The 17,440-nt window shown below is 37.2% G+C and overlaps 1 protein-coding gene across 1 annotated transcript in view; it reads right to left on the bottom strand.

Annotated features, from left to right (window-relative positions):
- Positions 1 to 2,276: 2,276 nt before the first annotated feature.
- The window catches only part of LOC5563757, a 101,204-nt gene continuing 86,040 nt past the window's right edge, over positions 2,277 to 17,440 (bottom strand). The window contains exons 8-10 of the mRNA XM_021853744.1: positions 3,486 to 3,612; positions 3,197 to 3,417; positions 2,277 to 2,820 (exon numbers count right to left, since the gene is read on the bottom strand). Coding sequence (XP_021709436.1) covers positions 2,669 to 2,820; positions 3,197 to 3,417; positions 3,486 to 3,612 — 500 coding nt within the window. The 3' untranslated portion in view covers positions 2,277 to 2,668. The remainder of the gene's footprint in view (positions 2,821 to 3,196; positions 3,418 to 3,485; positions 3,613 to 17,440) is intronic.

The following is a 17,440-nucleotide window of genomic DNA, read 5'->3' on the forward strand; positions in this document are numbered from 1 at the left end:
TATTAAATTGGTGTTGTTATGTACCTAACTGTTTTTATTGGAATAAATTTTTACAATAAATCCCGTCGGACTTGATCGACTATGCTGATGCAGAAAACGGTAAGTGATAAGTGCCTGAAAAATGAGAGCTTTTTTCGTGTAGCTCAGCTGTTGTGTACAGCATAGTTGTCCCACTAGAACGGGAAGTTCAAGCAAGCATGGAAAAAATATGCTTTATACGCTAGTCTGATAATTCTACGAGAGTAATATTTGCCATTTCTATGTTCTATGTGTTCAGATCAACTCATAATTCACTACATGATTATCATTATCAACATAATGATATTGATAACCACACGAAGACTGCATTCCAATAACATGCATTAGACAATTGAGATTAAAGAAGGCTTTAACATGACTTAGTGCAGTGTTAGAAGTTTTACCTATGCCTTGATAAGACAAGCAAGATGAGATTTTAAGTATAGGTTTTAATAGACACTACACAGCTCCTTCAAAATACAATTTATTATCAACAAATATGACCAGCAAATAAGTTTTAACGGGAGCTCTTATAGATATCTACAAAGTATTTTAAAGTGGGTTTTACCGAAAAGAACGTTTAGCACTTTGCAATGCTTTATTAAATCTGTTAGGAATTAATACATCTCTAATAAAACCTCCATACACAACATCTAAGATCAAAAAGCACTGAAATTGTTACTTGGGCGATGTACAAAACGCTCATAAGACCGGTAGTTCTCTATGGGCAAGAGACGTGGGCTATGCTCGAGGAGGACTTGCAAGCTCTTGGAGTTTCCGAACGCCGAGTGCTAAGGACGATCTTCGGCGGCAACAAAACTCAGCGGTTTCTGTCCCGTGACAACCCGTCGGATCCACCCAGGGCGTTCATGATGAATGTCGCCTCCGCACAGTATATAAAGAACCTGAACGCGGAGTTCTTCAACGAATATCCTCTCGCAGCAGCAGCTATAAGAACAAGCATTACGTGAATGAATACCAAGACAGCTTCAGTCCAGAAGGCGAGCGAGGTCGTCAGCGAGATCAAGCAAGTTCACTCTATTACTAGTTTTACGCTGCTTCACTTCGTGTCCAACGAAGTTGATGTTCTCAAGGGAATCAGTGCATCCTGTGAAGTAGAACCGAAGAACCTGGACCTAGAGCAAGGAGAAAACATGGAGTCTATTCTGGGCATGAAGTGGATTCCATCCGAGACCACCGACTCACGAGGATGTCTTCGTATATACGTTCGGAATGAGAGACGACATGTAGTGTATACTAATCGAAGATCACATCCCCGCAAAGCGAGAGATAGCTAGTGTTGTGATGAGCTTATTCGACCCTCTCGGTTTCATCTCCTTTTCTTCGTACATGGTAAGATCCTGCTGCAAGATATTTGGGCAAAAGGTACGATGTGGGATCAACAAGATGATATCAATGACCGGTGGCAACAGTGGTCGAAACTGTTCAGTGTCCCCGAGGCCACTCGCGATGTCTCCGCTTCCTGAGATGCGTCTGGCAGCATTCAACCAACCGTTTCACTGAATTGGACAATTTTCGCCATAAAGTCAGGACGTATTAACGAGAAGCGTGAAGTCGTCCAGCTTGAAATTCCTGCCTACGAAGATCATAGACACCCGTTCGAGTATCGAGCTGGAAACTATTCAGGTATATAACCAGTGAATTATGGAATCGGTGGTTGAAGGAATATCTGCCAGTCATCACGCGCAGATGTAAGCGGATCCAGGACGTCAAGGACATAGGGGTAGGAGGCCTGATCTTAGTGGTTGACGGAAAAGCAATGAATAAATGGATTCGGGAAGTTCGAGATGGTTGAGTACGGCAAGCTTCGGTACGAACATCAACATGGGTCATGCGAAGAGCAGCTTTCAAACTAGCTGTTCTAGATGTTTTGGATGAACGTAAACCTCTCCCTGGACCTTACATTACATTTCATTACATACTGAACTCTAATAAATTCCATTGTTGTAGCTTCAAGCTAAAACACACCCAATCCTGCGTTTGCTGTCTAGAGTTGGTGCACACTAACCCCACAAGGAACATGTGAACACGTGAGTGATAACAGAGAGATGATACCGCAATTACAATATGAATGGAGATCGGAAACAAGGGAGTTTTCTTGATGTGAACAACAAACGTAGAGCTGACATTATGTCCGATCGTCATCTTTGTATCGATCAAATCTGTCTGCGCATTGTATATTTTTTTATGAACATTACAAATGACACACAAAGCTTTCTTTCTTTAAAAGGAAACAATTTATCACCTTAAACCGGTTACCGCTAGTCTTTTATTTTCCTCAAATTTCTTAGAACCTAGATACGCTAAAAATTAGAGTTACTTGTTAAGTCAGGTGCGCGACAATCGCGCTTACACGTACAAGGTTTTGAAGAACCATCGTTTTTATTATCGGTTTAGGTTCCCCCTCTTTTTAATAGAAAAAAGAAATAACCAATAAATGTCCCCATCAAATATTTTAGCTAGGGTTTTTCTTTTTGTGGTTTGTTTATTCGTGATTTGCTTGTCTTTCGAATTATTACTATTACGATAACACGAGCATCTCATACCTAGTTAATAATATATATGTGTATACTTATCTCACATTCATCGCTCCATCCGCCGTGTTCCGTCGTTGTTGCGCAGTTCCAATCTAGGCGACCCGATCCAACGTGAGCTTCTTGTCGACGAGGGCCAACGTATCCTTGATAATGACCACAACCAACGGGACACTACCGAGCACCATGCACACACCCATACAGTAGAAACAGATCTCGTAGCCACCGGACAAGTCCCGCAGAAGACCTGGAGAGTTTTTGGTTTTAATGTGTTCAAGAAGTGTAACATGGTTTTGATTATAGTTAGTTTTATTAGGTTTTTCGAACAAACGGAATCACACGAGGGCGGAAGAGACGACGGCGACGTTGAAGGCGACCAGGAAGACCAGACACATACGGGCGAAACGGAAGACACACGGTTTCAATATGCATATAAGAAAAAAAGAGAGAACGGAAAGAGAAAGAAAGGGAAAAGATACAGAATCTGGCCATTCGGCTTGGCAGTGGTAGTGTTTGGTTTCGACCGAATCGGATCCTAGTTTCTCGTGTCTTGAACACACACTCTGTGAACACATCGTTCAAACTGGATCACTAGGGGGTCCGAAACGGATCGAAGTATAAACCTGCTAGTGGTGGCACCGAGATAGCACCAATACTCTGAAACATCCGAACCAGCCCGTAGCTCGAGCTGATCCGGTCCGTCCCGAACAGGTCGGCCAGCAGCACCGGCATCAGTAAGTACCAGCTTCCCAGGCACAGTCCATAGCATCCGGCACTGCACACGATCACGACCCACGTGTCGCTCGTGGGGATCGTCAGCACGGCCGTGCCGGCTCCCAATATACTAAGGAAGAGAGAAAGAAAGAGAAGGATGAGAAAGTTTTGATGAGCATATTTGGTGAACACTCTTACCATACAATATAAGCCTTTTTTCGGTCGAACAGATCCAAATCAGATAAATAGCCAAGAGCTAAACGCCCGATCAAATCCAGTGCTGCGCTGACCGCTACCAGATAACCTGCCTCAGATTTCGTGTAACCTGCCGAGTAAAGTATTACATTTTTCGATTCATTAGCGTAATAAAGGAGCAGGTTTATGTGATACTGGCGCAACGTACATTTGGCTTAATTTCGGTCTAAGAAAATATCATAATGTAAATCATAATGAAATATATTACCTGTTTAGCTTTTTTAGTCATTTTTTAACAACGAATAATATTGTTAAAATCACGCTCATCGTTGGCATCTTGTTTCCTCTGAAAACATGTTTTGGAACATTGAAAAAAAAAAAAAAAAAAACTGAGAGTGATGTTTTTGAATGGAACTGATTCAGCAGATCCAATCAGGGCCGTCCATTTCATTGAAAGCATTTTCAGTCCCCAACTGACTGACTCAAGCTTCCCTTTCAAATGAAACTCTAATGTTTCGTTTCAATCCGACAAACCTTTCCTTTCATCGCAGCAAGCGTAGCCTTTCATTTTTCTTTCTTGCTACTTGTGCATCACGCGTCATAAATCAGAGCCTGACCGCAGCGAGCTGGTCTTTCAATCGGCAGTCTCTAATTTTAGGGGCTGATTATTTCAAATTAACAACATGGTGGCCCGCATAGTTTATCTATCTTAATTTATAACGTAACAAGTTACATACATTACTATTGCAAAAAATAGGTAAAATCCAATTTGAAACATTTTGATAGATTTCAATGAAATCAAATGAAACGAAGTTCTTACTCTTTCATTTCACCTTTCTTGTTCGCTGCATTCAATTAGGTAACGAAACGAATGAGTGTGAAAAGAAGAACGAAACAACGTAGTTGTTCGTCATCATCGCACAGTGGCCCGAAGCTGGCCTAAAGTCAAAAAAAAAAAAAAAAGAAGTTTGCAAATTCTGTCTAAAATATTTTTTCTTGATTAATTCAGTATTGAATAAGAATTCCCTCAAGGTTCAGATCGGTCGGTGTATATTTTGATTTTTCACAACATGTGACCTGAAAAGATGTCAGCTGAAATAGACCCTTTTGAATTTTTCAAATTTCGTGAAGGTTGTTCTATAGCCATTACAGTTTCTGTACTGAATCATGACCAAATCTTTTTCAAACGGTCTCATTCCAAAGAATATACTTTTGGCTTTGTTCTGAAGATATTCTGAAACATATTTGACATGTTTATTAATTGAGAATGTTAAGAAGTGTATAACATAGAGTTTCTTAAAAAATATGGCATTTTTTCAAGGTCAATGATTATTTACCCCTCAATGTGTGGCAAATATTCCATAGTATTCGATGTACTATGGCTTCACTTGCGCTTCTTTGCGCCAAGATAAGAAAAACAATTTCTTTGTTACACTGCGAATCAGCCCATTAGAGCATCATTCTTGTTATAAATATCGCGTTTTTTACAATTATAAGCTCCCGGATAGATTCAAAACCACATCGAGCTTGCCCACGATATTTAACTTCAAATTGGCATCGTAATAATGACGTTTCATTCAATTTTGATCTGGATACGAATTTCATTGATTGATTTAAAAAATGTGCTATTTTAAACTAGTTCTGTCAAATGTACCGGAAATATCGATTTCCTGTTTCAGCGTCTATTTCTATCAAATTACCACTAAAAATCATGTTTTGTCAAATAATTAGCATTTTCGAACGTTTTGAGTAAGAATTATGCTCTTGGCCAGCATTTGTATGGGATGCGACCACTGTGCATCGAGACGACACAACCAAGCCATCGTGTTTCACAAAATGCTTTTGAAAATGCACAGCCCTGGATCCAATAGTTTCCAACAGGATTTTTGAATTATTGATTATCGAATACAAATGAAGCTACTGATGGGGTGAATATTAAGCTTTCTAGACAGCTAGGAACAAATATATAGGAAGGTTTCAGGATATATAGGATAGTAATTATTTGGAATAACTCGTGTATTACGAGTGTGACAAGTTCAAAGCGAAATATTTGTTGACACTTCATGATGCATGAGCAACAATTCGAGCAACATGCGGATAGACCTAGAAATAGCTTTCTCTGTAGCTGAAAGTTTTGTTACAAAAATACGCACAAATATAGCTCTTGAACATGCTTTGCAATTTTAAATCCTGCTTCATAAATGAAAGCAAGCATTTTGAACGATTTTCAGTATCACAAACACTATGTTACACAATACATCCGCAACTTTTCCTAATTTCACACAAAATGTTCAACTGCGGATGGTCAAATGACAGGTTGGAATGAATGTGGTCCATCACGTCAGAGGAAACTAGAATTTTTTCGCATGTTTTTGAGCATTTCATGAGTTTTTAAGTTAGCTTTCTCATTGATATTTTAATATCAATTTTTGTTAGTGCCATAATTCATAAAAATGAAAAATAAGCTCCAGCATTTATTGACGAATTTGAAAAAAAAATTTCAAATATGGTGTCCAATCCATGCTTCATATTTATAGCAAAAAAAAATCTTCCAGTACCGGTATTTTACCGGTACTATCGGTACTGAGAGTTTCAGTACCGTAGAACCGGTACTAGTCAAAAAGGGTCGGTACTAGGAATCATAGCATGCACAATAAGAATAATTTTAGGATTGTTAGCAGTACATGGATAACTCGACAGAATAGCTTCGAAAAGGGTGCTTAAAGATATGATTATCCTGGTCAAATAAGTATGATCATCAAGAGTGAGTTACAATTATTCATTATCAACTCCAGAATCACACAAACAAATGAACTAATAATAATTTATATGAATCAGTACTGTCAATTAGTGCACTCAATTAAAATTTCATATCAGTACATGAAAAAAACAGATAAAGTTTGTAAAGTCATCATCATTGATTGAATTGCGTTCTTTACAGTCATGTTCATTTATTATCAAAAACTCCTGTAGCATCGTAAGAACAGTCCTCAGCATCACTCTCATATTGTTATTATTTTGTTCTTTATAAAATTTTTGAAAAACGATCAGCTCATTCTTCCTAACTTGAACAATTGCCAGGCCATTTTAAATTTTTAATAAGCAAATCAAATTTTAAAACTCAAATTAAGTACTAGAACATTTACATTTTGCAGCATTAATCGCATTACTGTGTCAAGTCTTCTCCAATTCCTTATACCCTACCCCAACCCTTCCTATTGTAACAGGTACGCCAAGCGTCTGTTACTATGTACATATTTCAATTATTTTTTGTACATAGAATTTGTAAATATTTAATAAAAAAATAAAATTAAATTGAATTCATCAAGAAACGATAGTTCAGTAAATTAGGTCACCACTGTAAGATATTATTAGCACAAAGGAAGCCAAGAAGTTGAACTGCGCCTGATAGGTATGCAATTGATAGGACATGACGCAATGCATTACGATTCGCGAGGTCAAGAAGCAGGAGAGAAATTAACGATTCCGAGGTTAAGAGTTCGGTCAAGGTCCAAAGGTCAGGTTTCAGTTCGTGTCCTTGGACTTGACGAGGGAAAGGGAAAGCAAGATCCAATGGAATTCACAAGAGCGAGATGCATTCTTCTCTTAAGAATTATAATTAACGACTCTTTCGTAATTGTTCGGGACGGATGGATTTCCGGTTAATCTAGATTCTTAGCTTTCCTATCTGAGGACAACCGTAGACTCTGTCATTTGCCCGTTGACTCGAAAAAGTGTTGGAAGTGTGGCTCTGCCTGTGATCGCGACGTTCAAAGTAGTGCTTAGATATTATTGAAGTCTTTCAGGTGCTAATTAGTAATGCTTCATTTCAGAAACTGAAGTCCAAATCAGTTAGCAAAAATTAGAATAATAAATTGTGTGCTGGTTAGAAAGCAGAAAGGTAAAAAAATATATTCTGTGCGTGCAAAGTGTGTGTCTTAAAATTTGTCGTACAGCCGTACGACGGCTTTCTATCTCCAGTCTAGTTCCGTGTCCAACCGCCATCATCCAAGCCACATTGCTCCATCGAGTTTCCGGTGTGCAAATTCCCTGACCAACCATCCGCTTAGGTCAGAAGGGGCCACAACGTCATCCTAGTGCCCAAGCGAATCAACAGCCCTAGTAGCGTGCAACGCGAGAAGAAGAAGAAGTTTTGGCGCCTCCCATCCAGCAAGCCCTCTGATCGACTACCAGGACAGCATGTGATCGAGAAAGCGAAACCGATCGTCCCAGCTTCATCATCACCGAAAACAGGCGCCTGTAAGTACCACTAGAGCTCAATATTTTTTTTGTCCGTGTGCACATGTGACCGACGAAAGAATCGTCAATGAACGACCAGCAGTGATTTGCGGCGTTCTCGATTTCGCCTACGGGCTATTGCTAGCGTTTTGTTGTGGAGAACAATAGATGGTTGGATGCTGGGAGGGAGGCACCGATACTACACACGAAATATGAAACATTTTTTTTTCAAGCTGCAAGAAAACTCCAGTTTGCCAACAACAATCAAGGCAGACTTGATGAAAATCGCTAGTTTTCTTTTGTTGTGTACCTTCGAACTTTTCGGACAAACATGAAAAAAGGGCCAAAGTTTTCTATGCATTTTATTTTCGTTTTTATTAGAAAAAGTAAAATTATTCGTACTTTATATTCAATCAGAATAAAAGGTGCTATCGTGACATTACTTTTGAATAGGCATGAATAGCTTATCAATCGATTTTTTGTCACATTTGATGAAATGCAAAAATATGTTTTAAAAAATTACGCGCTTTTTCCATGTTTGTCCGTTGTTTATGATTCGGGCTCACAGTGACAGTTCGTGACAGCAGAATCTCGGCTCACTATGACGTACAGAAATTTCGTATCGGTTTCTCCCTCCCAGGTTGGATGGAGCAGAGTAAGACACGCACAGAATAGGATAGGGTATAGCGTATTAGTTGGTAGATATGAGAACTGAATACAAATTGTGAATTAGAACCCCTTTTTTTAATGTTGTGTTATTCAATAAATTCCCGATTAAATCCTTATCCAATTTTGAAGCATGATGGTTAGCTCCCTGAAAGATTTCATTGCGCGCGCCGAAATTTAAATTTGAAGGTATGAAGATTAGTCTGAAAGGTAGACCGATTTCCAGAACGGTTTCGATATTCGGTTTGAGTGATGGGTAACTTCCGATGATGAGACTTGAAAGCTTTCATGGAGAACTTCTGAACCGTTTCAATTAGGGGAGAGTCGTCAATTATGGTCTTTTGAGAAGAGTATCATTCAGTAAGACTCATGTGGGTGAAATTGGGGACAGCCAAACCGTTTTCTTTTCCTTTTCAAGGATCGAACTGAACCTACCTGAGGTTAGGTCTCATACCAGGCATTTCAACACGTGCGAATGGTCCTCAATCGAGGTGGCGCGTAAACCATTCGCCTAATAATATAATGCGATGCGGTAGTCCCTAGATTGCTTAATAGGGTAATATAGGGAATTCTTTCGGAGTAGACCGCCAGTCGTTCCCAAACGATTTTGGCGTGCTACACTATCCTTTCCGATGGTGTTCAAGCGGTCCGCATAGACTATTACGGCCATTACCTATCCCTGCCACCGGCTTTGGACTGATTTGCCCTCTCATTGCCCCACCAAACGCTGTAAAATAAAAATGAAAAAGATGGATAGATTTATAAATTTTTTTTTCTCTTGTAAATCCTAAAGCCGGATTTGCTACTGAAAAGGAATCGCTAAAGAAATTTCTCGCCGATTCCTTGCAGAAATTTTCTACAGCGACTCCCATTTGAACTGACAGTTCTTTTCAATTGCGTACTGCGATCAGAAAAAAGCGCATTTTTGATCGATTCCTTGCAGAAATTTCCCATGCATCAAGATAGGCCGAGAAATTACTTGTCAGCAGCGAAACAGGCTTAAAAAGCAAAATACCAAAACTAAGGAAAACATTCCTTCGTTTATTATTCTTATTATTTTAAGCTTAAATAGCATGACTTCCATTTTCTGGTAAATATATTACTAACATTATTTAATGTGCTTTATATACCGTAAGGGACGCCATTCCTTACTGTACTACGTTCAGAATAGAGCTGATGTTAAGTAATATAGACTCTTTCTTAGAATTCATACATCTAGTTTTCACTGTAAATGAGAAGTATGACGTTTGATATCGAGATATCCTATCTTAGGCAATATCAACATTTGTCAAACTGAATATATCATTGCCTAGAAGACCTGCAAATTGTCTCTCAGCCCTGGAAAACGGCGTATTTAAAAAATACACGGTATTGCTGTGAAATGCAATTATCAAATGCGGGAACACCAAACGCAGTAAGATTTTTAACAACGAAGGCGAAGTCAAAATTTGATTTTCTTTGCTAGGTTGGCGGTGATATGCATCTTGGTTGCTAAGTATCCTTTGGTTACTCTGTGTTACCGCGTTTGAAGCTCAGTTGGACTGGAATTGCACGTCAAATGCAAACAGCAATATTGAAAGTTGCATAATTTAAATGTTTAAACATTTTACAGAACATATTTTGTAATCAAGGAAAACAGTGCCACGTACACTGCCCATAAACGCATAATTGTCCCATGTGAATAGGAAACCAAGCAAACATGGGACTGACATGTGTTTATGAGCAGTACAGTTGTGTTCAGAATAATAGTAGTGAAAGCCGATTTTCATACAAAATGCTCAAATTTGGCAAGCTGTAACTTTGTTTCCTTAAGCGAAGTATGCACTTCAACAGAAAAGTAATCGCCTATCTCGATGCGTGGGAAATTTCTTGCAAGAAATGCTCAAGAAAAGCATTTTTCTTTTATCGCAGTACGCAGTTGAAAAGAAATGTCAATTCAAATGGAGCTCACTGCACGAAATTTCTTGGGCAGAAATTTTTACTTTTCTTGAGCGGAACAGCATACTTAGCTTTATGAGCAATCGGCATGAAATTTTGACAGTGAACTACAAATATACTCAATTTCATTATCACACCACCCATGCTATAAATGTATAAACAAGCCATTTTTTTATAAAATTGTTGCTGAACAAAAATTTACAAAAGAAAAACTACTATTATTTTGAGCGATTCCACCTGGTGCTTAACTTTTTAGCCGGTAGTGTGAAAATTTTCAAATCTTGTGATAATGAAATTGAATATATTTGTAGTTCACTGCCAAAATTTCATGCCGATTGCTCATAAGGAAACAAAGCTACAGCATGCCAAAATTGAGCATTTTGTATGAAAATCGGCTTTCACTACTATTATTCTGAACACAACTGTACTGCTCATAAACACATGTCAGTCCCATGTTTGCTTGGTTTCCTATTCACATGGGACAATTATGCGTTTATGGGCAGTGTACGTGGCACTGTTTTCCTTGACTACAAAATACCCAAGAAAAATTTGCCTATTTTATAATCATTTATAAAGCAATTTTTCACAACTACATACTGAATAGTTGCTTTATTATATTACTTTGCAGCTGCTACACACACATTGTTCAAGCAAATCTGGCGAAATTATTAGGCTACTTATCATTTAGTGATTGTAATCATATATTGTAGTGATGTTTATTCAGGTTTCACTTAGCCTAATAGGGATTGTTGATTTAAGAACGCTAATTTAACAAACAACATTATTGCAATTTAATTCAGCATCATGTTTAACAACATTTTAATTATTTCCATGTGAAGCCTTTGTTCAGGCGTTGTTCATACAAATTTGGAGAAGTTATAAAGCGTGTCGTTGTATATTGACTTTATTCTACAACTTCAAAATCACTTTATAAGCATTTATCTCAGCTTCTATTCAACTGCCACAAAATTAATTGACAACAAATAAATGATCCAAAATCGCTTAACACCGTACTTCATATGCAGTGTATATTTTTACCATGAATTAATAACCACTTCTAATAATTACCTGGATACTGGATTCAAACTCGAGACCTTCATATCATCAGCGGTAAACCTTGCCATCTGCGCCATCCTTGAATTCATATATCAGCCTTCCAGTGCCCAATATAAACCTCTTGTAGCTGAATATTGATCATGCTTGAGCTTCTATTCAACAATGTCTAATCAACACGTGCTATGCTGATCAACAACTGAACAAGCGCATTACTTCTGCTGATGTTCAGTACTGATGCAAGCTGAATTCAGTCGGCTATTTATAGCGCACAGTGAGAAAATTTATGTCAATGCTGGTCAAAAATAAAGTGTATTCACAAAGTAAAAACAGTCTGAAATGATTAATCGAATTTCAACTTTAATTTAATTGTTCATCTACTAAAATCCATTTATTTCATATATTATATTTTTATTATGTTAATATTTTAATCATTTGTCGTATTTTTTCTATCTATTAAGAATTATAGAAACATGTTTGTTTTTCAAAATAATCCTATATCAGAAGACTAATTCGAAATATTTTCAAAACATAATTGAATAATTGTATTGAGAAAGTATCAGCACAGACAAACAGACGTCACACTCTCTTCATTGTCCATCGACCACCTTTTTAACGGTCGTTTCAAATATATGATAGGTGGCCAATCCGCCACCCGCGGCGCTCGCATCGTTTTTGTTCGCGTTTGACGTTTACACACTACCGCCATCTGTTGGCCCGTCGGCCAAATACACTAATTTTAGCATTGGGCGTACATGTTCTCGTGACTATGATTTTGATCGAGATTTGTTCTAAGTGTTACGTCTGTTTGTCTGTGGTATCAGTTATGATTGTATCCAATATGTTTTTATATATTAGTAAGCAAGCGACAATTTCGCGGCTAAAAGCCACTCAAATAGAGATAAATAAGAATAATATTAGTAAGTTGAACATTGCAGGAATACAACGCAATTTTTAGATATTTCGTCCATTTTTCGAAAGTTTGGCTATGGTGTGACCTCCTTCGTAAGGCTTGTTTGTTGCAGTACAATGTGTTTATTAATCGTTATTTTGGCCCCCTTTGGATTAACTACTCGGATTATATATCTATGTTGAATTAGGATTTTATAAAATACCTATTGAGCTTTTAATCATGTTCATGTTAAGCATGGAAACAGCTGTAGTGCGAAGCAACCAAAACGTTAGTTCGTCTCCTATACATCTGTTTACACAAATATATTTGTATGGTGGAATATTGGCTCTTTAATAGAAGGAAAAATGACTTGTTCAACTCTGGGAGGGAGGCACAGATACTAAACACGAAATTTGATACAATTTTTTTTCCAAACTGCAAGATAACTCCAGTTTGCCAACGACAATCAAGGCAGGCTTGGTGCAAATCGCTAGTTTTCATTTGTTGTGTACTTTCGATCTTTCAGTATCGCCCACTGTCAGTTGTAAGAACTGTGAAAATGAGCCTCTGTACGTGCCATAAATTCTTTTGTTCTCATGACTTTTACTGACGCCGTGTGTTGGTGCTGTCTCGCTCTCTCTCACGGGCAACTTGAAAGCAAGGCGCACAGTAAAAGTCAAACGTTTTATAGCATGCATAGGCTCATAAAGACCATTGTTTTGTTTAATTGTTTGTTATGGTTTGATTATCAATTGTTGATATTGTTAAATCAGCTAATAATGTGCCAAAAAGTTGAAGCACATTCAACATTTCGATGGTTTTGGAAGGAGAGCAAACATTAAAAGGCATCCTGCAAGCCTCCAAGCAAGCAATCAGTGATTTGATTGCGACACTTGCTCGATTATGGATCATAAACATTAAACAAAACTTCGCATTCTGATTGCACTCTCGATTCAAATCACCCGAAAATGAGTAAACACATGGAGATGTTGACTACGCTAAAAGTCGTCCCGTGCCATGGGCCTGGTTTTACTAATCATGCTGGTCAACATTTTAAGTATTAGACACTGAAACTTTTGCACGATTTGTTGTTAATCAAATGTTCAGTATTCTACTAAAGTGATGGCTACAACCTATAGAAGTTTTTAATCAGTCAATTGTTAAACTTCGTATGTGTTGTAGAACAAAAGCTACTATATTTGCACTTTCGGAGGTTTATTCAGCTCTTACTCAAAACACAAACTTCAAGTGGAAGTACAGCTTTTTTATAAGCGGAAATTTTATACAATTAATGATTCAACTAAAAAATTGTTCAGCAATGGTTGCTGCTATGCAGCTTGTATTAAACACGTAAGTATCTTAAAAGCTACCAATTGTTCGTTGGGTATGTTCTGTAAAATGTTTAAACGGTTTAAACATTTAAATTATGCAACTTTTAATATTGCTGTTTGCATTTGACGTGCAAATCCAGTCCAACTGAGCTTCAAACGCGGTAACACAGAGTAACCAAAGGATACTTAGCAACCAAGATGCATATCACCGCCAACCTAGCAAAGAAAATAAAATTTTGACTAGTTTTGAGCTGGGAGGGAGGCACAGATACTACACACGAAATTTGATGCTTTTTTTTTCAAACTGCAAGATAACTCCAGTTTGCCAACGACAATCAAGGCAGGCTTGGTGCAAATCGCTAGTTTTCATTTGTTGTGTACTTTCGATCTTTCTGGACAAACATTGAAAAAGGGCCACGGTTTTCTATGCGTTCAATTATCGGTTTTATTGAAAACAGTAAAAAGAGCCTCATTCCAGTACGTTACATTCAATTAGAATAAACGGCGCGCTCGTGACGTTACTTTTGAATGTGCATGAATTGATTCTAATTCGATTTTTGCTACTTTTGATGAAATGCAAAAATATGCTTTGGCTTGTTACGCGCTTTTATCATGTTTGTTGAGGATCCGGGTTCACAGTGACAGCTCGTGACAGCAAAATCTCGGCTCAATGTGACGTAGAGAAATTTTGTATTGGTTTCTCCATCCCAGGTTTTGAGTAGAAAAACTGCTTTTGCTGGTTCGATGATTGCGATTACGGATTCTTGAATGTTAAATAAAAAAACATTGAGATTTGTACTGTTTCGAAGTCTGGCCATCATTTGGTTGCATAGCAGTGATTTAATAACATCCTAATAGTGTTTTATAAAATAAAAAAAGGGTTCCGTTTTTGGCAACTGAAAATTTCGATTTTGTGTGTGTGTGTTTACAATCCAACTCCCACTCACCGGTAGTGCTTTTATGGAAGAAATTTATCTGCACATATTTATTGATACCCTTCGATATCTATAAGGTACCGTGGGGCAAGTGGGTAATGGATTTCGCATAGGTGGGCTTCTCCAAATTCTAGAGACTTTAATTTAAAACAAATGTGGTCATGTATATTTTTTAGCTTGACTCCCACCAAATATAAACAGTATGCTGAAATTGATTTTTATGTAAAATTGAAGAAAAAAGTACAGAAAAAGTTTTTGAAAAACGTCTCTTTACTTTTCACTTGTCCCACAAGTGGGGCAAGTGAAAAGTTTATCGATTTGAGCAATAAATTCAAAAACTAACAGTTATATTCACGATTCCTATTACTTTTAACATTTGTTAAGGCGTTTCAATGAACAATAACATAAATAACACGTAAAAAATGGAACATTTTATTCTTGTTACTTGAAGTTTCTTCGGTTCAGTTATATTTGTTGAAATGATTCGACAACATTTTAACTGCAACATTTCCAATGGTATTTCTTACATCATAGGACAGCAATTGCATTTCTGCTTTGTAGAATTTTCACCGCTCGTTATTTGTTTTTATAAAAATCCGATTTGACGTCGGATAACTCTTCGGGAGAAATCAAACGGAATCCTCCAATAAAGTATTTCGAAACTTTCTTATGTGGGTAGACCTATACTCCATTTTTTATGTTTTCAACTAGCTTTACATAGACATTCTACTAGATTTCCGTGCGTTCTCTTATATTGGAACTTTTCAATCAACGTCTTTCTTTTAATCGTCTGTCCGAAGTACACATGTTAATATCGTAATATTTGACAACCTTTTTTCAGAGAAATGCCATGATAATAGCTTTTAACGCTTTGAGTATAGTGTTTCTTGAGTTATCAGTACGTTCTGTTATTCTATGATAAGGCCGGAACAAATCTTAAAATCTTCTTTTGTCACCTTCCATCAAAATGTGTCGAGGGGGGGGACAAAAATAATAAAATGGAAATTCAAGGAAATCCATCATTTTTTATTCCATTCCAAAAACCATGTTTTGCCACATATATCCGTAAAATCAAAATGTTTGAATAAAGAACACGACATTTTTTCAATGTTCGTAACATCGATCGCATAACATTTTTCATAGCACGGCTTTCAAATTGTTCTCTTAGAGACTAGCTAATAACAATTTCAAGAAGTTGCAAAAATGTTGCACTTTAATGCAACTTAAAATCATATTTAGATTGTATCATTTTGGTCCAACATGTATGTAACATTGAGACGATTCAAATTTTAAAAATGTTTGAAAATTCAATCTCTCATATCTTCCTTATAATCTTTACCAGGGTTGGGAAAAAATCTGAAATTCACTCTACAGTAGCCAAACAAAGCCAGTGAAACTCACGCCCATAGCTGCTGTAGGCAAAATGTCTTGAAAATTGCAAAACACCCGTTGCTAAGGGCAACCCAAAATTACTGTAGAAAAATGTTCTATTTCCCGCTGCATTTCCCGCATTTAGAGCCTTCAATGACACTCATGATTTAGAAAATTCGTGCACCCAACAGAGGCTACTTGATGAGATTCACGTTTTTGAACTACCGTTTTGATTCATATTACGGACAATTAAGGCTTCAGTGAAGTACAACTAATCACTACAGATATAAATTGAATCGTTATGTACAATACTTCAGCGTAATCAGGCCTTGCAAACACTAAAATTTCGAATGGTGGGTGAAGATTCGGATTCCACATCTTTAATTCACTTTAATCAATAAAAATGTTCGGCCTCTTCATGATTTTTATTCCGGACACAACCACACTTTTGCTTCATATTCCGGACACTTTGATTTGAATTCCGGACAACTCTTGAAAAACACAATTAAAATATTCGAATCTTTAATTAAACGCACCAAGCCGTTAGAAAGACGTCAAAACTTGTTAAACATTATACATTTTCATGGATTGCTATACAAAATGTTTATAAAAATCATCTTCCAAATTGAGAACTTTTTGACGGCATATTTTGAAACATTTCGAATGAAATCTTTCCCATACACAGTAGAGTGTCCGGAATTTGAAGCTGTCCGGGATTCGAATCAAAACGGTACTGTACTGGGAGAGCCACGTGATTTTTGCGAAAATTCAAGCCTACTCCTATTACCATTCCCAGCACTGATCTTTACCATGAAAATAGTGTTCTGTGAAATTTGCAGCTTTCTAGGTGATGATTTAATGTTAACCCAAAGACGATGTAGGTTTATATGAAAACTAATATGCAGAAATTCTGAAAAGTGTTCCAATTACATTAGTACTGTAAGTACAAACATATCATCCCATAGGGAAAAATTATTCTTCAAGTCTTAATGACGGAAGTTGGTGAAGAAACAAATCCATTATGAGCAAATTTTGTTTGGGATTTTTGTAGATGATTGCAGGGCTGTGAAGCTAAATAATAGCTAACAAACTCATGAATATCTTTTCTCCTATCGGTCGGATTGAATTACTCTCTTCAACAAACTTCTTTATTATGGTTTGAGGAATGAGTTTCTACTATGGGATAATAAATTTGTACTTACATTCCAGTACTAACGTGCTTGGAACATTTTTCAACATTTCTTCATAGTAATTTCCATATAAACCAACATCGTTTTTGGGCCACCTTCAAATCACCACTTAGAAAGCTGAAAATGTCACCAAACTCTATTTTTATGGTAAGAATTGTAGCAAAGATATGGGAGCTTGAATTTTCGAACTTTTTTAAATTTTGAACAACCCCAATGTAACATTCATGGTCGGTCCAGGAACTTTTCGTTATGGAAATTTCCTTGACTTCCCTGGGCATCAAGTGCCATCGTACCTGCCACATGATATACGAATGCGAAAATGGCAACTTTTTCAAAGAAAGCT

Source organism: Aedes aegypti, chromosome 3 (genome assembly GCF_002204515.2).
Source record: "Aedes aegypti strain LVP_AGWG chromosome 3, AaegL5.0 Primary Assembly, whole genome shotgun sequence".
Taxonomy (NCBI): Eukaryota; Metazoa; Arthropoda; class Insecta; order Diptera; family Culicidae; genus Aedes; species Aedes aegypti.